Source organism: Thalassophryne amazonica, chromosome 22, assembly GCF_902500255.1.
Source record: "Thalassophryne amazonica chromosome 22, fThaAma1.1, whole genome shotgun sequence".
In the NCBI taxonomy this organism is placed as follows: Eukaryota; Metazoa; Chordata; class Actinopteri; order Batrachoidiformes; family Batrachoididae; genus Thalassophryne; species Thalassophryne amazonica.
In genome coordinates this window covers 32887905-32912646 of record NC_047124.1, presented here as the reverse complement: position 1 = coordinate 32912646, position 24742 = coordinate 32887905, and the positions used below count along the sequence as shown (strand labels likewise).

The 24742-nt window shown below is 41.0% G+C and overlaps 1 protein-coding gene and 1 long non-coding RNA gene across 3 annotated transcripts in view; one reads left to right on the top strand and one right to left on the bottom strand.

The window, feature by feature from the left end:
- Window positions 1-24742, top strand: part of LOC117504477 — a 757689-nt gene that overhangs the window by 55646 nt on the left and 677301 nt on the right. The gene's annotated exons all lie outside the window — the stretch shown is intronic.
- nrf1 (nuclear respiratory factor 1) overlaps window positions 10949-24742 on the bottom strand; it is a 76855-nt gene continuing 63061 nt past the window's right edge. For both annotated transcript variants that reach the window (XM_034163941.1, XM_034163940.1), the window contains one exon: window positions 10949-11999. In XM_034163941.1, the coding sequence (XP_034019832.1) occupies window positions 11839-11999 (161 nt within the window). In that variant the 3' untranslated portion in view covers window positions 10949-11838. The remainder of the gene's footprint in view (window positions 12000-24742) is intronic.

The following is a 24742-nucleotide window of genomic DNA, read 5'->3' as shown; positions in this document are numbered from 1 at the left end:
AACTAGAGTTGCATCAGGAAGGGCATCCCACATAATCCCAGTGCGGATCTGTGGTGACTCTGAACATATGGGAGCAGCCGACACAATAGCAACAACAATGTGTATCTTTGATCATCTGTCAGCCTTGAAGAGAATAAGAAAAAGTGTGTTCACTGATTTGGTTTTTGCAGAATAGTATAAAGAGGGAAACACAGAATTACAACAGAGCATCTATGAGAATGAAAGAAGAAAAGAAGTGCATGTGAATGAGTGGCATCAACACACACGACGGTAATTCTGCTTTGGCTCCATGAAAATGGATTCAAAGTGCTAAATGGTAATTGTGTTTGGAGGAGTTGATTATACTGAGCTGAGTAGCATCTGTACCGCCCATATCCTGACAGATTGCCACCAAGTTCTGTGAATTTTTTTTACTACAAGCAGAAATGCCCATTCATTAGAACACATACTGCAAAAGGTGCAGTGCATCTGGAAAGTATTCACAGCGCTTCACTTTTTTCCACATTTTATGTTACAGCCTTATTCCAAAATAAAGTAAATTATTTTTTCTCACAACACCCCATAATGATAGCATGAAAAAAGTTTTTTGAAATTTTTGCAAATTTCTTAAAAATAAAAAACTAAGAAATCACGTTCATAAGTATTCATACCCTTTGTTCAATACTTTGTTGATGCACCTTTGGCAGCAATTACAGCCTCAAGTCTTCTTGAATATGATGCCACAAGCTTGGTGCATATTTGGGCACTTTTGCCCATTACTCTTTACAGCACCTCTCAAGTTCCATCAGGCCGCATGGGGAGCGTTGTGTACGGCCATTTTCAGATCTCTCCAGAGATGTTCAATCAGATTCAGGTCTGAGCTCTGGCTGGGACACTCAAGGACATTCACAGAGTTGTCCTGAAGCCACTCCTTTGATATCTTGGCTGTGTGCTTAGGGTCATTGTCCTGCTGAAAGATGAACCATCACCCCAGTCTGAGTTCAAGAGCACTCTGGAGCAGGTTTTCATCCAGGATGTGTCTGTACATTGCTGCATTCACCTTTCCCTCAATCCTGACTAGTTTCCCAGTTCCTGTCGCTGAAAAACATCCCAAAAGCATGCTGCTGCTACCACCATGTTTCACTGTAGGGATGGTGCCTGGTTTCCTCCAAACATGACAGCTGGCATTCACACCAACAAGTTCAATCTTTCTCGCATCAGACCAGAGAATTTTGTTTCTCATGGTCTGAGAGTCCTTCAGGTGTCTATTGGCAAACTCCAGGTGGGCTGCCATGTGCCTTTTACTAAGGAGTGGCTTCAGTGTGGCCTCACTACCATACAGACCTGATTGGTAATTTGCTGCAGAGAAGGTTGTTCTTCTGGAAGGTTCTCCTCTCTCCACAGAGGAATGCTGGAACTCTGATAGAGTGACCATCGGGTCATCGATAATTAACAAAATGCTGATTCCTGCCTTGACTGTAATATGTTGTTAAGTTTCACACGTATCCCTGGGTGTGACAAACCAAACCACTTTAGATCAAAGCCCTCTGCATGGCTGCGAACCCTCTCCAGAGTCTAACACGCACCTGCATTAACAACGGAGACAGTAAGGGCTGTGATTGGTCACTTTTATGTTTTCACTCCTTCCTCTCCCGTCATATTTTAAAAGATTTTGCAGTGCGCCCACCGATTACATTTTGATCATGGGTCAATGTTGTGATATGGGTCATATGTTTGGCAGAAAAGTTCACAAATATGACCAACTTTACAACACAGAGTTTGAAAAAGTTGCTCAAATGACCCGCAATTAATGGAGGAAATTGTACATACCGTACCTCGTTGAGGGACAAATTGGTTCAGAAAAAGCCACTGTTCCTGTGGTAAAATGCATTAAGACACCTACCAACGAGACGGAGAACTTGAAAAGGCTCATCAATCAATCAATCAATTTTTTTATATAGCGCCAAATCACAACAAACAGTTGCTCCATGGGCACGTCAGCGTCGTTGCATGGCCACAGAGTTGCAGAAGCATCAGGCTTTAGGATTTTTGGTACCACTCCATAGCAGACATAGAAAAAAGACTGACTCAACCAAATGTAATCCTTTTAATGCTCATAATATCCAGCACTTATTTAAGGCAGGCGTTGATATCATTATATATATTAAGTTTTGATCCAGTCATTAAATGAGACAGGTCCCTATACAAGGTCAGGTGTTTAATCAAGGAAATACGTAAGCCTAATTGGTGCTGGGGATTCCCTGTACATCGTTCGGTACCTCCTGGCTGTAACTAATGCGTTACAAACATACAGTGAGGAAAATAAGTATTTGAACACCCTGCGATTTTGCAAGCTCTCCCACTTAGAAATCATGGAGGGGTCTGAAATTTTCATCTTAGGTGCATGTCCACTGTGAGAGACATAATCTAAAAAAATAAATAAAATTCCGGAATTCACAGTGTATGATTTTTTTAATAATTTATTTGTATGTTACTGCTGCAAATAAGTATTTGAACACCTGTGAAAATCAATGTTAATATTTGGTACAGTAGCCTTTGTTTGCAATTACAGAGGTCAAACGTTTCCTGTAGTTTTTCGCCAGGTTTTCACACACTGCAGCAGGGATTTTGGTCCACTCCTCCATACAGATCTTCTCCAAATCTTTCAGGTTTGGAGTTTCAGCTCCCTTCAAAGATTTACTATTGAGTTCAGGTCTGGAGACTGGCCAGGCCACTCCAGGACCTTGAAATGCTTCTTATGGAGCCCCTCCTTAGTTGCCCTGGCTGTGTGTTTGGGGTCATTGTCATGCTGGAAGACCCAGCCATGACCTATCTTCAGTGCTCTTACTGAGGGAAGGAGGTTGTTTGCCAAAATCTCACAATACATGACCCCATCCATCCTCCCTTCAATACGGTGCAGTCGTCCTGTCCCCTTTGCAGAACAGCACCCCCAGAGTATGATGTTTCCACCCCCATTTTTCATGGTTGGGGTGGTTTTCTTGGGGTTGTTCTCATCCTCTAAACATGGTAAGTGGACTTTATTCCAAAAAGCTCTATTCTGGTCTCATCTGACCACATGACCTTCTCCCATGCCTCCTCTGGATCATCCAGATGGTCATTGGTGAACATCAAACGGGCCTGGACATGTGCTGGCTTGAGCAGGGGGACCTTGCTGCCCTGCAGGATTTTAAACCATGACAGCATCATGTGTTACTAATGTAATCTTTGTGACTGTGGTCTCAGCTCTCTTCAGGTCATTGACCAGGTCCTCCTGTGTAGTTCTGAGCTTACTCAGAATCATCCTTACCCCACAAAGTGAGATCTTGCATGGAATCCCAGACGGAGGAAGATTGACAGTCATCTTGTGTTTCGTCCACTTTCTAATAAATAATCATAACAGTTGTTGTCTTCTACCAAGTTGCTTGCCTGTTGTCCTGTAGTCCATCCCAGCCTGGTGCAGGTCTACAGTTTTGTCCCTGGTGTCCTTAGACAGCTCTTTGGTCTTGGCTATGGTGGACAGGTTGGAGTGTGATTGATTGAGTGTGTGAACAGGTGTCTTTTATACAGGTAACAAGTTCAATCAAGTGCAATTAATACAGGTAAAGAGTGCAGAATAAGAGGGCTTCTTAAAGAAAAATTAACAGGTCTGTGTGAGCCAGAATTCTTGCTGGTTGGTAGGTGTTCAAATACTTATTTGCAGCAGTAACATACAAATAAATTATTAAAAAAATCATACATTGTGATTTCCGGAATTTTATTTTATTTTTTTAGATTATGTCTCTCACAGTGGACATGCACCTAAGATGAAAATTTCAGACCTCTCCATGATTTCTAAGTAGGAGAACTTGCAAAATCGCAGGGTGTTCAAATACTTATTTTCCTCACTGTAGCAGATGTTGTCCTTTTTATACGTACAGCGGATTTCTATTGAAACGGACAAAATTCGCTGGTCCATCTGAATCCATTATATGAAAGTTTTGCTTTCAGTAGAAATACTTCGTTACTGTACTTAAGTAGAATTCTGACGTAGCTGTACTTTACTTCATTATTTACATTTCTAGCGACTTTCACTTTTACTCCACTACATTTCCTCAATAAAATTTACTCTGATACATTTCTCTTAAACATCTTCATTACTCGTTACTACAATATAAAAGTAGAAGAAATCTGATTGGGCAATATCCGTTTGCAGAAGTGAAAATAAACCGGAGTGCAGCTACAATGAGAAGGGACAGTTCTCTACAGCCATAGCGCAGAGCCTTCCACCCCATGTTTGACATAAAACAAGTATAAAAGACACAAATAATATAAAAGATGGCAGGTTGAATCTGTGCTACCACTGAGGAAGAGGATGACATCTGAGCTTTGGACTCCAAATGCGCATACGCCGATGCACACACATATTAACACGGATCAGCTCCCGGTACAATGCTGCACACAATCGGAGTTAAGGGGGAAACTTCAGTATTGACAAAACTGGTCGGCGTTTCTGTTTTGTTTCATTTATTTTATTTGAAATGGTCACAGAAATCCAAAGCGGCACTGTTTGGTTCCTTTGCAGTGGTTGATGGTGGTGACGCTTGCATGTTTTTTTTTTGTTGTTGTTGTTGCTGTTTTTTATTTTCCTTAAATTTGGCACAACTGTTCCGTTTCACAAGAACCTGGCTGTTGTGTTTAACAGAAAAATGTGTGTGAATCTTCCAAGAAAAAGACTGCATCTTCAGAGAAAGAATGACAGCTTTCTTTACAGCTATATACATCCACCTATTGCTCACTCATCCTGTCACCAACACCAAATGCTCTGCCAGAGGTGGATCCAGCCTTTTATAGGGGCTGAAGCCCCCTCCTGGTTTCTCCAGACACCACACTGGCTTTCTTTTTGTGTCACTGTTTCACTTTCCACTCATTTTGTATTTTACGTTTACTCAATACTTTTACTTAAAGTTCATTTTATATAAGAAATTTACTTTTAATACTTATGTACAGTAAATGCCAGATACTTTGAGACTTTTACTCAAGTAATATTTTTAAAGGAGACATTAACTTTTACCAAAGTTATTTTATGGTAAGATACTTGTACTTTCACTCAAGAATCACTTAAAGGAACTTTATACAAGACTGTTTGCTGTACTCCTAATCCAACTGATCACACCCATCATATGATACCTATGTTCAAATCCCTCTAGAAACTCAGGAAACCCACTGGAGGTCCTTTTCGATGATTACCTCTATATCCTTTTCTTGAAGAGTTCCAGCAAGTGTTGTCTGGTCGGCTGATAAGTTAAAGTAGAACTGTTCTTGGTGTTACCGATAGCAGTGGTCCCCAACCGCCGGGCCGCGGACTGGTACACGGGCATCTGTTGGAATGAACAAGGCCATGAAAACCTGTCAGAAGCAAGAGGGATAAAATTATTTTATTGCATGAGGTTGTATTTAGTTATTTTTTTCCTCAAAATATCAAACTACATTACATATCACAAAGAAATTCATTCAGAAGTATAAAAGGATTTATATTTATTAAGAGTTTCTGTAAAACAATGAGAACATTTTACTTGTCTCGCTTAAAGGCATAGAGAGGAATCAACGCTAGAGTGGACGTCGTCATTCAGTAAAGTTGAGTAGCCAGGCCATCATCTTGGGTCAGGGTTTAATGATGTTACACAATGTCAGCGCCACCACATGGCAGGTTTTGGCTTAATGTAAGAAATTAGTCTGACGGATGTGGACTGGAGTTGTGAATCTTGGTGTTGCTGTCAGTGCAGCAATGAGTCACGAAAACAAGACAATCCCTCTCCCAAGATGCCAGATGAAAATATTGCAGGAAGGAGCTCTAGCGTCTTTTCATCTCTGTGGTTAAAGGGTCTGGTGCAAGATCGGGGGTCACTTTTAGTGGCTATGAGAGGAAACCTGAATGAGAAACTTCAGAAACAATGATTAACTTTTTTACTGGAGCTACAGAAAGAAGGCTGACGGACAGTGAAGGTTAATTCAGATCAGATCTCGCAGCAGTCAAAAAGGACTAACTAGAGTTAAAAGAACAAGGACAAAAAAAGTATTCAAATCCCAAACTATGTCATCCTTCTGGATTAAAGTTAAAGAATATCCAGAGTTTGCACTGATGGTGAGTTAAAGGGCATATCTCACTCCAGTCAACACTATCTTTTAAAAAAAATTACATACCAGAATATAAATCATTATGTCCAACTCTTTAACTTGTACAAGTCCTGATAAAGCTGATAAAAGTCAAATAAACCAGGGTCCGTCTAAAAAATGTACAACAGATTGTGCCAGCCATTTTTAAAAACCTCCCATTTTCCTCCTCAAAATATTATCTTTGGAAAATCTGTCCACCTAATAAACATTACCACTCATGTGACTACATCCTCCTAAAACACACTTTTTAACCATTTTGACATATTCACCGTCAAAGTCCACAAAAACCCCACCAATTTCACACTTTTAAAAAATTCAGTTTTTCCCATTCATTCTCGAGGGGCGTTACCCTACATGATGTCATCAAAGTCCACATTGCTCACAGCTTCATGATTCTGAGTGTTTACCAGCAGCAAGCGAAATCGGGCGAAATTCCCCACGTTTATGACTTCATTTCTCACGGCATATGGTACCAAAAATAAAAAATGCAATACATCAATATTTTCATAATTCTTTATTTATTTAGAATAGTTAGCTCATTTGACATTTTATTTACTAGTGATATGTATTTTAAGTATTGATTTTCATATCTTCTGTACGGTGATTAAGGTTGAACTATGGCTTTATTGTACTTTACATATCTTAACATGACATTAGGAGTAGATTACTATCAAGTCTGTATCCCCTCCTTTTTTGTTTACTGTCTGCCAGAAAAATTACAACTCTGGTCCATGGCTCAGAAGGGTTGGTGTCTAGTAATGATTTGGCACTTGTCAAGGTGGAATTTCTCCAAATCATGCCACAATTCTGCCCAGTCCTCTTGGAATTCCTCTCTGTGTTTCTATATCATCTTCTGTTTATTGATGGGAAGTTATACTTCAGTTAATTGTCATTTGGCTTCTTCCTAAACTGTTTGGTAAAAGTACAATAAGCCACTTAGTTTTTGTAAACCAGTAATTTATCCTCTTCTCATTCACAAGTACACTGAACCAACAGTTTTGAAATATTCAAGCTCTAAAAATAGATTTTAACTCCTTAGCGATAATTTTCATTTAATTAATTTATATAGCGCCAAATCACAACACAGTTGCCTCAAGGCGTTTCACACAAGTCAGGTCTAACCTGACCAACCCCCAAAGTAAGCACACAGGTGACAGTGGTAAGGAAAAACTCCCTCTGATGATTTGAGGAAGAAACCTCAAGCAGACCAGACTCAAAGGGGCGACCATCTGCTTGGGCCATGCTACCGACACAATTGACAGAACAATTTGCAAATGAATACGAGGTCTACTAGAAAAGTATCCTACTTTTTTATTTTTTTCAAAAACTATATGGATTTGAATCACGTGTGATTACATCAGCCAACCTTGAACCGTCGTGCGCATGCGTGAGTTTTTTCATGCCTGTCGGTGGCGCCAATCCGTCCGCACGTCTTTCATTAAAAAAATCTCCTTTAACAGTGGAATGTCTGGATAAACTGCTGATTACGACCTCTTCTGAAAGTTCTCTGTTCTCTCACGACGTCCTGGGTCAACAGAGGCTTAAATTTGGAGGTTTTCAGCTTGAAACAGGATGACGACGTTGCCTCGGAGCGCTGCGTGACGTCCCGCTCTGTGGGAAGTCCTTACAGTGATAGAAACAATCCAAAATCTCTCATCAGCCATTAAACTTTTCACCGAAAACCAGCTGAATTTCTCGAATGGTGTCCACTCGGATGTGCCTCACAGTTTTTGAAAAAATTTTGATCAAGCACAGCGCCAGTCTCTCAGCAACTTCTCAGACAAAGGAATTCCGACGAGGGGGCTGGACCACTCCTCCCACAAGGCGTGCTCACAGGCGAATGACATCACCGACAGGCGTGAAAAAACTCTCGCATGCCCACGAGGGTTCAAGCTTGGCTGATGTAATCACATGTGATTCAAATCCATATGGTTTTAAAAAAAAATATTAAGGTCGGATACTTTTCTAATAGACCTCGTATACAGGAAATGTTGCCAGTGTCCAGGACACCTCAAACAGAGAAAAAACAGAATCAGGCATAAGAAAGGCAACAAATACAGTATAATTTGTCAGCATTAAGCAACAAGAAAAACAGAAGAAATACTAAGGTGATGGCTGGCCATTAGCCCTAAGCTTCACTAAAAGACCCAGACTTTAGATAAAGTTGAGGCCGCGGCACGCTCCGTTTCCTAATAAAATTAATTTAAAAGGGCAAAAAGCGTAGTACCATACTATGCTAGTATGCTAGCCATACGAAAGGGAAAATAAGTGCGTCTTAAGTCTGGACTTGAAAGTCTCTAAAGAATCTGTTTTATTGATGCAGGGAGATCATTCCACAGAACAGAGGCACGATAAGAGAAAGATCTATGACCCGGAGACTTTTTATTCACCCTAGGGACACAAAGTAGTCCTGAACCCTGAGAGCGCAATGCCAGGGCTGATACGTAGGGTTTAATTAGGTCAGCTAGGTAGGGTAAATGGTAAATGGACTGCATTAATATCAAATTGATGCTGATGTCTCACTGGACCAAGAACCATCATTTCAGTCTTATCTGGGTTTAAAAGTAGGAAAGTGTTAGACACCCATCTAATTTTTCACGGGAATGCAGTAAAATATATTTTAAAAAGTAACATTTCAGTCATTTTATTTTCCTCTGGATTATATGAATATAGTTTCATTTTTGTGAGACTTGATGGTTTCCCTTTGAGATCTTTTTCTTTTTTAAACCAGCACCGTTGTTTTTCAGTTTGACAACATGGCTGAAGGATTTCAGTGTAGAGGGAGAGGCTTAGGAGGTGGCTGAGGTCTAGGCCTTTTTTCTGAGAAAGCACGCTAATAAGGCCACCTTAATCTGCAGTCGGAGGTGCGATGCACACGTGTGCCACCTATGTGCACGTCTCACAATGATAAAAAATGGTCTCGCCATCTTAAACGTCCAAAATGACTGGGAAACAATGTAAAACAAGAAAAAATAAATCCTTTCCTCAGCGTTAATCTGGAGGAAGAGCAGCCTGATAGATTAAGGTTTGAGCGTGTCTCTCGCCTTGTTCTGCTCTAGAACAGAAGGGCCCTGCTATCAAATCCCAAGATTTAAAGCAGGGGAGGTTCAGCTTATGATGTAACCACAGCAGGGAGGCAACCACAGAGAACAGCGTGGAGGTTTTTACAGGTTGTTCCCGGCGCTGGTAACATCACACAGCTCATACATTAACTTAAAAGGGCATATAACACGAGCAAAGTGATTAAAATTTGGTTACCTTTGAGGAGCAGATCAGTTTAAAAAGCAACTTTGATTTGCCTAGATGTAGTGCTAGTGGATGTGAGGCCTGCCTTCACATGAGCTAATAGGTTAAGCTAGCAACTACAGGGATATGCCTACTACATTGTCAGATATGACACACAATGTGCAGAACATGAAAGAAAATTCTGAATTAAACAATGGGTAGAACCTAGAACGTGTGAACAGGCATTACTCATGGCTAACTTAAAACACTCATGCTTCAAACATTGTTCAGGAGTTCACTTGAGAAGGAAGGCATTGTTTGCTGTACTGCCACCTGCTGGAATGTGCATTTATAACAAAGTATGAATTTCATATTTAAAGGCTGTGGTCATTGAAGAGTTGATGTCTTGTTTCAAAGCAACAGCAAATTTTCAGTACATCATTTTTGGCCACCATCTTGGAATTTCAAGTGGCCAATCGATATTTGTTAAGTACTATCTTGAGAATCATGACGCCAAAGTTGGTGCTTGAACATTTGCATAATTTTACTGTAAAATTTGTTATTTGTTCACTATTAGGCCCCATTAAAAAAACAACAAAAAACAAAACAAAATGTATCATCCTTGACATAAGAAAAAAAGTGATGTGGGAGGGCAGATTTTTTTTTTCTTAGAAACAGGTACATCATTTCAAACCTGAAAAACGACACAAACAGCACCTGCATACCAAGTGAGGAACTAAAAATATCAGGTATTTTTAAATTAAATCTTGTTTCCATGTTGAATAGCGTGATAAACATGCGTTCTGTTTGAGTGAGATGGAGCAACTGGCTGTGTGGTTGTCAATGGCAACAAGCTGCAAGTTCCTTGGCCATCTTCGACCAAAGCATATTCACCACCTAGCGGATGTGTTGGTTATTGCGCCAGCTGTATCACCGTCAATGAAACTTGCAAATACTGTAAATAAATAATTGATGTGGCCTGATTATGACATGCGGGTGGGGATGATGAATTAATGTTTGTTTTATGGGGGCCTTAGTATAACGCAAGTAAATCATCACTTTTACAGCCAATCTTCTTTTGACAAGACATATTCATCCATTCACTGTCTATACACACTTATTCCAGTTCAAGATCATGGGGCGAAGTGTATCCCAGCAGCCACTGGGCGAGAGGTGAGGTACACCCCGGACAGGCCACCAGTCTTTCGCAGGGAGACTTGGAAATATCATGTATCCATCGTGACTGAAGAAAACTGGCTGTCAAAGTGATTTGCGCCAACAAATATTATAGTTTATCCAGCTACTTATGACCTCTTAAAAATGGGGGGAGCATGTGTAAAAATGTCTCCAATTCCTCAATAATATGTGTGATATTTTTGTTAAACCGCTTGAATAAAAGCTTAAAGTCGATGCCCCTGGTGATGCAGAGGCAACATTGAAGAGTGCGCCTCTGTCCAAATACTTATGGGCCAGACAGCAGTTGTTGGCTGTCATATTGTGCAAAATGTCCTGTATTTGAGTTTGGGAACATGAAAATCTGACCTATTTTGTGGAACCACTTTTATGAGTAATAAGTGAGAATGAAAGTTTGAATGGTGAACATCAGTCTTTTTTATTCGACTTAATAGTTTTGTGACACTGGTAACAGCTGTTACAGCTGCATTGGGATCCATTAGTGGAACACATTTTATTGTCACATGATTACAGAAATGCCAAAAAATATATATATTTGCATCGCAAATATCACAGCTTCTGTATATACATGACTGACTTTCTATGATTTTAAAAAAATTACACCACCAGATTCTAAGTGACATACAAAGGACTGCGTGTAAACATACAAACAAACAAAGGGTGCTGCTATCCATGCAGTATAAAACACCTTGATGGACATCCTGAGTCTTCAAAAATGTTGTGCATGATCAAGCACGCGACAAGATCGACTTCACTGGGGGAAGAGGTTCTGCAGGTTGGCCTGTACCGTTCTGTATGACAGTTGGACATGAGAAGAGGTGGAGAGAGTGACGTTTTGATAGCGGGAGGAGGATGTTGGATGACAGGCAGGAGTGTGCAGCGATAGTGGCACCGGATTGTAAAAGCGTCCTAAAACAAACGGAACAATTGCACAAACAATCGAAGGTCCAGTGGTGCCATTCCATCTGGGCCTTTTGGTTCATTGTTAATGGAAAAGAAATAAATACTAAATAGTCAACACACAGCACAAAACAAAAGAAGAAAATGGGGGGGAAAAAAAACAAGAATAAAACATGACGCTAAATGGGGAAAAAATACACCAAACGCAAGCAGTATTTTTACATAGTAAACACATTGTATAGATAACTCTGCCTCTTTTACGTCTGCTGCAGATGTACGAAAAATCGATTTCTGTCGTTGTCTGCGGCATGATTTCTCAAAACACAGCAGGATAAACAAATCTCCAGAGTTGGCCGTCCAGCTCCTTCCGGGTTCAGTAGGTAAGTGTCACTGCTCCAGGGTCACAACTTCCACCGCCTGGCCGTCCAGCGTGACAGTGTTATTGATGCGTGTGGCCACAGGTGCCATAGCAACCTGGACGGGTCGGCTGCCCTGGGCGAGGCTGGTCACTACTGTCTGGTACATGCTAACCGGGATCTGAACCAGGCCTGAGGAGAAGATGGTGGAGACGTGTTCAATTTAGCAGAACTGTTCAAAAGTAATGGAAAAAAACTGTAAGACCACATACAGTATCTGAACCAGGAATAGATTAGGAATAGCATGATACTATCTACTTTTATCATGTCCGATTCACTACCGATAACGGAACCTTAAAGACCTTCCTTCTTCCTTTTCTTCAAGCATGTAAAGTGTTAAAAAGTGCAATCTGAGATTTGTGATGTCCACCAAGGACTGATGAGCACTCAAAATAAAAGATATGTGATTCACATCGTTACCCGGACGTTACCCGGATTTTACCTGCATCCCAATTCCACAACGCAATGCAATAATTGCAGACTGATCCAGAATGATCCGACTGATCAAGATGTTGCAATCTGATATTTAATTCACAAGCTGAAACAAAATGGTGTCTTCCTGATCTTGGTTTTACATCGTGATGTCATATCCGTGAAGCAGTTTTGACGTAATTGTTAAAAGTCTACAAAGTGAAATTCTGATCTATAGTTTTGACGTATTCCTCAAAATCCGACAAAGTGAAGTGTATAAATTGAAATCCTGATCCAGATTCCAAATCCGGCTCACTTCCAAAATTCAGTGGAGTCATCCATTGCCTAATATCTATCTGTTTTGCAAATTTGGTGAGAATCCCTGACGTAGTTTTGACGTAATTCTTAAAAGCCTATGTAAAGTGAAATCTTGATCCAGAATCCGGATCCGGATCACCTCCAAAATGTAATAGTCTTCCATGGCCCAATATCTGTCTGTGGTGAAAAGTTTGTCAAAATCTGTGCAGTAGTTTTGACGTAATCCTGCTAACAGACAGACAAATAAATAAAGGCTATGAAATTGGGCTATTAGTAAAAAAAAGTAGAAAAGGGGGTGTTCACAATAATAGTAGTGTGGCATTCAGTCAGTGAGTTCGTCAATTTTGTGGAACAAACAGGTGTGAATCAGGTGTCCCCTATGTAGGGATGAGGCCAGCACCTGTTGAACATGCTTTTCTCTTTGAAAGCCTGAGGAAAATGGGACGTTCAAAACATTGTTCAGAAGAACAGTGTAGTTTGATTAAAAAGTTGATTGCAGAGGGGAAAACCTATACGCAGGTGCAAAAAATTATAGGCTGTTCATCTATAATCTCCAATGCTTTAAACTGGACAAAAAAACCAGAGACGTGTGGAAGAAAACGGAAAACAACCATCAAAATGGATAGAAGAATAACCAGAATGGCAAAGGCTCACCCATTGATCAGCTCCAGGATGATCAAAGACAGTCTGGAGTTACCTGTAAGTGTTGTGACAGTTAGAAGACGTCTGTGTGAAGCTAATTTATTTGCAAGAATCCCCCGCAAAGTCCCTCTGTTAAATAAAAGACATGTGCAGAAAAGGGTTACAATTTGCCAAAGAACACATCAACTGGCCTAAAGAGAAATGGTGGAATATTTTGTGGACTAATGAGAGTAAAATTGTTCTTTTTGGGTCCAAGGGCCGCAGACAGTTTGTGAGACGACCCCCAAACTTTGAATTCAAGCCACAGTTCACAGTGAAGACAGTGAAGCATGGTGGTGCAAGCATCATGATATGGGCATGTTTCTCCTACTATGGTGTTGGGCCTATATATCACATACCAGGTATCATGGATCAGTTTGGATATGTCAGAATACTTGAAGAGGTCATGTTGCCTTATGCTGAAGAGGACATGCCCTTGAAATGGGTGTTTCAACAAGACAATGACCCCAAGCACACTAGTAAACGAGCAAAATCATGGTTCCAAACCAACAAAATTAATGCCTCGCAGATGTGAAGAAATCATGAAAACGGTGGTTATATAACTAAATACTAGTTTAGTGATTCACAGGATTGCTAAAAAAGCAGTTTGAACATAGTAGTTTTGAGTTTGTAGCGTCAACAGCAGATGCTACTATTATTGTGAACACCCCCTTTTCTACTTTTTTTTTTTACTAATAGCCCAATTTCATAGCCTTAAGAGTGTGCATATCATGAAAGCTTGGTCTTGTTGGATTTGTGAGAATCTACTGAATCTACTGGTACCTTGTTTCCCATGTAACAATAAGAAATATACTCAAAACCTGGATTAATCTTTTTAGTCACATAGCACTACTATTAATCTGAACACTACTGTATATGGAATGTTTTTGTAATTCCTTCTGAATTTATTATGTTGGATTACTTGACCAATTCCTTAATCTTTGTTCCTTAACCTTAATCTATGTTCCAAATTGATTTCCTGTTCCCTATCCATCTTTTTCTTATTTGCAGATTGGGAGACAAGTGCCCAGTTTTCCATTCCACTGTGGGACAGGAGGCATCCATGTTAGACAGCATTTCTGAACAATGGTCCAATTGACTGTCTCCCCCACTCCCCAAACTAATGTCCAGCTGTGTGTGAGCTTGTGGATTACCGCTGCTGTCATGTGGGCCTCTGCTCCACCCTGCAAGCTGTCACAGTATCACAGGCAGGCAGGAAGGTCAGTGCAAATAGATGATGGCCATGGTACTTTAAAAAGGACATAACTCCATCTTTCACAGGATGCTTTCAGATACATAACTAAGACAAAGGATATCAATCAAATCCCCACATTCAATTCAAACAGAGAAAAAATTTGAATGATTTTAAAAATAAATACACAGTTGACCCTCAAACGTGGGCCCTTGCTAAGCCCACTCACAGGTGATTTGGTGACAGGGTTAAGTTGTGCCGATGCTGGTAATTGTGCTACTGGCAGTAATTATGGAGCAGGACTTAGGGGAAAAGGGCCACCAGCCTGGCATAGTGATGTATGACTCACTGAGTGTAGAGCCTCACTTGAATGCTGGCACTAAGCCATGAAGGGCTGTGCCCGATGTTACTGTGTGTATGCACACGTGTGGCTGTCAGCAAAGGGTCGCTACATGAGCCAATCACCGGCCTCTGGGCCAGTGCACTTCAAACGGTGCTCTCCGCTCGTGTGAAGCACTCCACTGATTAGCTAAGGTCAATAGCCAGGAGAAGGCCTGGCTTTGGCAGCTCCATTAGTCAACTAAGTGCAGACAAAAGACGGCCTGTGGTTTAGGAAACAAGATTTTAAACAACAAAGGCTGCAGGTTCACATCCGTATAATTATTTCGTCCACTAATTCAACCCATTGTACCTATTTATAAATGTTTTTGCACCTTCTTTTTCATGATGAAAATAGTTTATTGCACCCTCTCTAAACATTACATTTGTTCCTTTGCACATCTCCTCAGTTTATTGTTTTGAGCGCCATTGCAGGGTTTGTTAACTTGTGCACCATGAACAATATTTGGAAATGGCTCGCCTTTATTTGCCTATAAATGCCAATAATCTCCCTTATATGAAGATGTTAGAGGACTGTGTAGCTTCAATTAAAAACTGGATGTCATGTCATTTTGTATTTTTGAATTCTAAGAAAACTAAAATGATGGTCACTGGTCCAAAAAACACAGACTGAATCAGTTTTTCCTCCAATTATCGTACAAAAATCCCACCAGGTCATGAATAATTTTTTTTAATACAAAATGAAAAAGAAAAGAATGAAACAATAAAGACAAAACAATGAAAAATATCAAATATCTATTAATTCAGAAATCAATAATTCAGTGCAGCTCTGCAGCACTGAAGCTGTAATGATCAGAGCTGGATATGGCTGTGGACTGTGAGAGCTTTAATTATTATTTTTTTCTCCTCTTCCAATGAGTTCTCCACGAGTGTAAAAAAGAAAAAAAAAACACCTTCTAAATACTTTTCTCACAGAGATAACTGGCTACAAAACCATATTCACACGAAGATAAAGTCATAGAAATGGTTAAATTGTAATTTTTGCACTGCACACTCATTTAAGGCTTAATAAGTGTTAATTCAACAGCCACAAATGTGAAACTAAACATTTTAGGCAGCCAGGTAGGTGTCAATTGAAGAATTACATAGGGGTCAAAATTAAAAGATGCTCCAATCATATTGAAAACAACACCATATTATTTGTCTGATCATAAATATTCCAAAAAGGTACAGTTTGGACTATCTGTGACTGAATATTATGGAGTTATGGGGTAAAGACAGCAAGAATGGTGACAAAGGTCAATTTCAGTTTGTACAGGGGTCAAATGTTAAACTGCTCTAATTTTGGAAAAAATTAATGGAAATTATTGGCTGAGTAAATATGGTTTTAAAAAGGAATACTTTGCATCATGTGTCACGCTTAGTTGTCATGTTACGGGGTAACATATTTCACATGTCATAGGATCCAGTGGATGTCAACATTGCTGAGAGCTCCTTCACATATAGTATGAATAAGTACAAATCAGGGCGAATCATGGCGGAACAGCTCGTATGAGCGAACCACGAAAACATCAAGCCGACGGGCAGGTGTGAACATTCCCGCTGCGATGGAGCAAGCACGACACTGTCACAGCAGGAACACACTGCGAGCAGCTGGGACGTGGTGCACCACATCACACTGCTGATGTGGAGAAAAATAAAATAAAAACCAGCTGTATAATTAGTGAACATCACTGGGTTGACATAAATAATAAATAAAAGGGGACGCAATACAGAACCTCGTGGTTAAATAACCCTGGTTAAATAAAAAATAAATGCCACTCACGGGATTCGAATTTGCAATTTATAAAAGCTCTGATTACCAGACGGAAACTTTACCACTGTGCTACAATCACTGTCTTATAACAGGAGCATGAAATGGCTAAGCTCAAGAAGGAGATAAACATATTTCTTAAAAAAAGAGAAAAAAGCACAGTGATAACTGACCAAACGGCATTTGTTATGGCGTATTTCTGCTGATACATGACTGAAAGTGCCATATTTGTCACACTGTTGGCTTGCCATATAGTCCTGCGGCGCGCTGCTCACAGAACACGCATGTTCTGTCAGACAGACGTGACATTCAGATCGCGTGCTGCGTGTCCACATGAACTGACAGTTTGTTTCAGCTGGGACAGCCTGTCAATGTGCGCGCTGTGCACGCTCTCCAGCCTGTCGCAAAAGCAATATATGTTGTTATGTATTTCCATGTGAGGACAGCAAGCACACAAACGTGTGTCACGGTGGACAGTTTTCTGCAGCTGTGACGTCCAGGACCAGAGATTTCAGCCAGCCACGCCCCCTGTCCATTCAATGCACAAACCAAGGTGTCACTCTGTGATCAGATGAGAGGCGCCTTGCCTGCGGGTTGTGGCAAGGCGCCTCTCATCTGCCTCTCAACAAGGTGTTGGAGGCAGCTCAGATTTTACACATATTGCATACGATTCATGCTTCATGCTCAATTCGGCCACATTCGTACTATGTGTGAAGGGGCCCTTAACCGTTACTTTGCAGATCAAGCACTCAAGACAGTCAAAACTATTTAATTTATTAATCCTATTATCCCAAGCAATAATTTGACCTTCCCCACCATTTTTTGCTATTTTTACCCCATAACTCCATAGAATTCAGCCATAGATGGTCCAAACTATACCTTTTTGAAATCTTTATGATCATACAAATAATATGAAATACCTTTCAATATGATTGGAGCATTTTTAAATTTTGACCAATCTATAATTCTTCAAATGACCCATACCTGGCCGCCTACTGAAAATTGAAGCGGACACAATAATGTCTAAGGAGTATCTGTGCCAAATTTGGTGCTTACATCACTATTTGAAGGATTCCTCTGTAAACATTCAGTTATCTGCTGCAGTATTAAAGAATTTGTTTGGGCAAAGGTCAAGGTCACTGGGGTCAAAATTTTGATTTTCTGTTGGCTGTCTACCATACTTGGTATCCATATGTAGGTGGGTACTTGATTTGCTGAGGCAAAATCATATTTACCAAAGGTCAATCATTGGGCTCAAAAGTACTGGAGACAAACGTCAAAATATAAATTTTTCAATTCAATTTGCACTAAATGTGGCACAAATATGGAGATGGGTTCTGGAATTGAGCAGTATAATTTACCAAGGTCATAACGGACTGTTTGTTGGCCTAGGTCTCCCTTTTGTTACTTTTTACCAAACGATTATGATGGTCAACCATACCAAATTTGATAAGAAGGTGACCATGGAACTGCACCAAAAGAACTAAATTTAGTCAAAGGTCACGGAACTTGATTTTCAACCTAATAAGGCCCCAATGTAGAACAAGACCAATCAGAGATTTATCACGTCCACCAACCCGGATCTGGATCACCTCCAAAATTCAGTGGAGTCTTCCATGGACTAATATCTATCTTTAGTGCAAATGTGGTGAGACTCTGTGACGTACTTTTGACGCAATCCTTCAAAGCCTATAAATAAAGTGAAATCTTGATCCACAATCCAGATCCAGATCACCTCCAAAATTTAATGGGATCTTCTATGATCTAATATGTATCTGTGCTGAAAATTTCATCAAACTCCGTGCAGTAGTTTTGATGTAATCCTGTTAAATGTATTCCTTCAAAATATAAAGTGAAACTTGATCCAGAATCCAGATCCAGATCACCTCCAAAATTTAATGGTTTCTTCCATGGCCGAATATCTATCTGTGGTGAAAATTACATCAAAATCTGTGCAGTAATTTAGACATAATCCTGCTAACAGCCAGCCTGGCAAAAACAGCCAGAGGTCAATAATTTGGGTGACGTTCAATGGGGTCAAATGTCACATTGTTGTAGCCCTTAAGCCCCTTTCACACCGGGCCTACATAGAGTTGCATTGTGCTGCGTATTTAGTAGACAGGAATGGCTGCGTATGTTGCGCACAGGGGAACCTTGGCCCGCCTCTTCTTTTGTGGTTCTGAAACTTCACTGCCAGCAAAATTCAGCAGAGTCCGGTGGGATGAATAAAATCTAGCAATGTAGGTATGTACTGATAAAAACCCTAAAAGGATTTTTCGCTGGACAGGCGTAGGATGGCATACAATTGCGGAGGCATGGTGTACAGTAGTGCAGTGTTGCATAGACTTGCACAGAGCACTGCGTACAGTGCTGTACGTGTTAAAGTTTTTGCTTCCATTTCACGGACAGTTTTGCGTATTGCTATGTAAGGCTGCATAAGTTTGGCGTAGTCGGTATGCCGCATTATGCAACTCTACATTGGCCCGCTGTGAAAGAGGCTATACTGTCTTCATGCCCATGGGTGCTATCACCTAGTACTGTCAGGGTCTGATGGTTTGTTTGGTTTTCTGCTATGTTTTTGGTCCGTTTTGTTATTTTCCTTTTGCTCATGCATTGCTTCTGTGTGTGTTCTTTTTCTTTTTGGGGTTTTTCTGTTTGGGTCTGTCTGCCGCTATCTCTCCCTCTATCTCTGGCCACGCCCTGTTTCTGGTTCTTTCCATGCACACCTGTTCTTGATTTACTGATTGACACCTGAGGTTATATAAGCTCAATGGTTGTGTTTGTTCCTCACCAGATTGATGCGCCTTGTGCCTTCTCTCTAGCGCGTGATCTCCTGTTCCATAGTCCTGTCTCCCTCATTTATCTTCTCGACAACCTGCCTGTTTTTTCCAACCTTGCCTAAGCCTGATAATTATTGTACTGCTGCTGTGCTTTTTGGACTGCCTTCCAGTGTACCGACCACTGCTATCCTCACCACTAAAGCCTTTTTCCAACCTGAGCTGTTTGTGTAAGTCTCCCATTTGTGTCCTAACAAGTACAGCAAAAGTGATGTTATTGCTTCAATGAAACAAAGTTTAATAAGAAATAACTTTGTTGCAAGATATAAAGAAATTTCTACCAGCTACATTGGAGTGCCCTTGTATAAACATGATCCAACAGAGCTAACCGTTATTGTCAATACGCCTGCACTCAAAAAACTTCAGCATTGGATGAACTCAATTAAATTATGATCAGAATTTCCATCTAATAAATATATGTAGACCTAACCCAAATAAAATGCATCCATGCAAGGTTTTTAATTAACATAATTATATGTAGTACCAACTAAATTAAATTACATTATCTTGCATGGATGTGTTGTATTTGAATTGGGGCTACGTATATTTATTAGATGGAAATCCTGCACAAAATTGAATTGAGTTCATCCAAAGAGCCATTTTTTGAGTATGGTTTAACATAAATAAGTGGCATGAAAGTGTTCTTCATTTGTACAAGCAAAGCTAGCCAATCAGCTTTGGTGCATAAATAAACACTTCTCTACTGAGCTGTGGATACTGGAACGTATGGGACTTCTTCAAAAACACAGTTTATTTACAAGAAATTTTCACTATAAGGAATTAAAGTATTTCCAGATGTTATCTTCCAAACTAAGGGCGTCTTATGTGGATAACAGTATTCAGCAGGCTGTCTTCACATGATGCAAATGACTGTTTTTGCTAATAATACCCTATTTTTTGGATTATAAGTCACATTTCTCACTTCATGCAAGGAGACGCAAGATGGATTAAATCGCTCTAATATTCATTTGTAAGGCACATGTGTAAAGGAACAGGGCTAACAAGCTAATTAACGTCACTATAAGAGCACAAAACACGAGGAAACTGCATGTTTCAGCCACTGAACAGACAATCATATGTGAGGTGAACATACAGCGTAATTTAAATGTAATTTAAACTCTTTTTTCAGTACATTTATAAAATCAACACCATTAATTTTCTTCTTCTTGTTAAAAGAACTGTCCTTGTATTTCCAAACAAGTCAAAATAAAGTTTCTTCCAAATACAGAAAAAAGTCCATCTTCATTCAAAAGTGTGGTCTTCCAGTAAAAAAACACATTACGTTATTTCTTCAGAACAAAGAACATTTTTTTTCTTTCTCTCTTTCGTGATCTTATTCTGGTGGCTCCGAGGTCTCCTTCCTGAAGCAAAGCATCCTGGGACAGAATTATGCCACACTGTAACTTTGGGTGAGAAGAGGGGCTAATAAGCCCACGCTGGGGGAGCAGTCACGCCGTCACCTCACCCTGTCCGGAAGAAGGAAAAGACCAGCGGGTCCAACTCGCAGGTGGCTTCTCCCTCGGGATGGGCTCCTTTCATGGATCCTTTCAGCTATGGACCTCCTCGGACCATGTTTTGTGATCAGGCAACAGATTGTTTTATTTGAGTCTCTTTCCAGAGCTTAGTCCACTGTTTTGGACTTTTCCTTTTCCTTGTTTAACTGTAGATTATGAAACAGACTTTTTGAGCACAGCACTGACCACTTGTGGATTACTTTCTACGTTTCTATCTGTTCACTGTTCACGTTGCTGTGGAAATGAACATCTTTTCATTAGTGCTGTAACATCGCACACACACAGACATGAATGTCTGTTCCTGTGCGTTTTTACTGTGCAGTTTTTTTTGTGTCATTAGACATGCTTTGCTATTTGATAAAGACATTTATTCATATATATTTGCTTGAAGTGAGCATGACTGCTAATTGTATTTTAACTGGAGCCGACATGAGGAGCAGCTCAAAATAGTAATGCCATGATGATCGCTCGATTAAGGAACGCTTTAAGTGTGACCCGACGAAGTTTTAAACACGTACTGAAAGTAATCAAACCCTGTTAGGAAGTTTCCACCTCTCTTGTTTTTTTAAAATGAAAAGGCGTGTTTCTCATTTCGAGTGAATCGTGATTTTTTTTTCCATATACAAATCACACTGGACTACACATAAGTTGCAGGACCTCTCGAACTAGTAAAAAAAAACAGTGACCTATACTCCGTTAAAGATGGTAATAATAAAAGAAAATACAGGATCTAACAGCTTTCTTCCTGTTTGCAAGGATTTGTTTCGGAGGTAAATAACAGAAACATTTATAGCGTTGGGCTTGGGTCAGCTCGGACAGAAACATTAAAATGCCTGTCGGGTTCTGCCCCTAGTATGTTGGACGCGGGTCGCACTCATACAGAAATACAAGGCCCGAACCACACTCTCGTCTACAATACACTGCGCCCTCTGTTCACTAAACGATGGTCCTACATTTCCACCAGCAACTGAATATGAATTAGATTGATTCTGGACTTTAAAAATGTATTCTTATATTGTAAAATTCTTATATTGTAAAATTAAATCATATGATATTGTGAGTATTGCTTTCCCCCATTCCTACTATAACCCCCCCATATCCCCAATTTTTTGTTTGTGTGGGATATAAATTTGCAATAAAACTGTGAAATAAAACTGGTTTTAAAGAATGGATAGAAGGTGTGACTAGGGATTATACCAACACTTTTCTATTGGAAATTACAGATGGCAAACAACATAATGCAATTGATTTGCCGCCTCTGATGTTGAAACGGAATGAAGATGGCCGTGTTTTGACTCTTGAGTAACAATGAAAAAAACCAAAGTTGTATTATTTATGGAAAGGCCACAATCAGCACTGGACCTGTATGTACACTAGTATGTGCATTTTGGACATTCAAATATAAAGAAGCCAAACTGTTCTAAGGAGTTAAAAAAAAAACCTTTTTCGTGGAAATGAGGCATTTCACATCGCCATTCACATGCTGCACTGACAGCTCATAATCCACATTTTGGTCATCAAGAGCCAATTAGTATCTGTTAACAGGATGTTTGATGTTACTCATTGACAAGCAGCAGCCTTAAACTCCACCCTGAAGTCTCTGACTGAGCGTCCACTTAAAGTGGTTGTTAATGTGTCTCCATGAGGACGCTGTTAGAAGACACATGCTGCTACGGCATGAGGGAGGCAGGCGACAGAGTCACACAGCATATCATCAAAAGAAAGGAGGCTACAAGACACACACACACACACACACACACACACACACACACACACACACACACACACACACACACACACACACACACACACACACACACACACACACACAATCTGTCACATCAGCACAGGGCAGATTTACTCCTGTGGTAAAGACGCTTTTCCAGAAATTACACTCAGCTGTGTTTTGTGTTGTTCACAACAGAAAACACACTCATGGCTTTACAACTACACAAATTTCCCAGTGCGTAAAACAAGATGTAGTAAGTATCACAGCAAAAGACAAATATTAAAATTATGTGAGAAAGAAAAACCTTTCCAGATACAAGCAAACCCCAGATAAGTGTGTAGTCATTTAGTGATCAATAATCAGTGATTTAGGTTTTACTGCAGGTTGTTACTTTTTCTTTTTTACCTTATTTTTCAATGCATGGCACTGCAAGTCTATCTTAGACCAACACAATAATTTTAACTGTTACACAAACTAGAGCCCGACCAATACGTCAGTTGGTTTATGCTTTTCACGAACATTTCAGTATCAACGTTATTTTTGTCCATGTGAAAACTTTATTTTACCAACGAGACAATATAGAAAAACACTTTGACTGTTGGAAATGGTGTCATTACATAGTTTATTTACAACAGGGGTTCTCAATCCGGTCCTCACTGACCCCTGAACCTGCACATTTTGTTGTGTGGGCCGCTGAAGAGGAGGTACTGCTGGCCCACCACCACCAGAGGGCGCCCTGCCTGGAGTGCGGGCTCCAGGCACCAGAGGGCGCTGCCGCCGACGAAGGCTGTCAGGCTGACAGCTGTCACCCATTACTAGACACAGCTGACTGCACTCAGGACGGAGTATATCAGCAGGACAGCGTCTCCACCTCAGTGCCGAGATATCGCCTTGAGATTAAGGTAACCTACTCTGCTAGTATATATTTTGAGGACTCTGATAAACCTTGCTAAACTATTTCAGGACAGCTGATTACAGAAAGCACCTTGCTTGGATAAGTACTCACCTTCCTGCTTCATTATTTCAAGAGGTGGAGGCGGCTTCTCCCCTCTCCGTCTACTGGGTGCTGTCGCACCCATACCTGTGTGTTTGTGCTCTTTCCCGCCAGCAGTACCGGATCCGACGAGCGAAGGCAGTGGCCACCTGGGAATTCGGGACTTGGCGGTTCCAGTACTCCTGGTTTTCGGTGGCAGAGGAAATCTGGGTGGTTCCGGTTCGACGGGGACGGACGTCTCCTACCTTCGAGCCTGCCCACACAACACCAGCAGATTTCGACTTACAAAGTATTAATTGTTGTATTGGTTGTGCCCTGTTCACAACAGTAAAACTTGTTATTCACCTTTCTCTATTGTCCGTTCATTGCGCCCCCTGTTGTGGGTCCGTGTACCTACACTTTCACAACAGGATATCTCGGCCAGCGTCATGGATCCCGAGGGGCGTCAACCGGCTGTTGAACGGCCAATGGAAGAACAGGGCGCAGCGGCGGCTTCGGGAGGGGTAATCGGTGAGTTGCAGCGGATCCTCACCGCTTTCACCACTCGGATCGATTTTATGACCGAGCAGCACGTTCTCCTAAACCGCAGGGTGGAGGCTCTCGCCGCACAAATGGAAGCGCGCCCTCCGGGCGCCGCTGCGGCTCTCCCTCCCGAGGACCCTGCGTGTGAGAATGACGTTCCACTGGTTGTTCAACGGCCCCTTCCTCCGTCCCCTGAAGCATACATAAGCCCTCCAGAACCGTACGACGGCTGTGTGGAGACGTGCGCGGACTTCCTTATGCAATGTTCGCTCGTCTTCGCTCAGCGTCCCGTGATGTACGCAGCTGATGCTAGCAGGGTAGCTTATGTGATAAATCTGCTTCGCGGGGAGGCACGCGCTTGGGCTACAGCGCTCTGGGAACAGAGCTCACGGCTCCTTCAGTCATACGACGGGTTTGTACGGGAGCTCAGAACGGTGTTCGATCATCCCAACAGAGGAGAGTCCGCTTCAACCGCATTACTGTCCATACGACAGGGACGTCGGAGCGCAGCTGCCTATGCAGTCG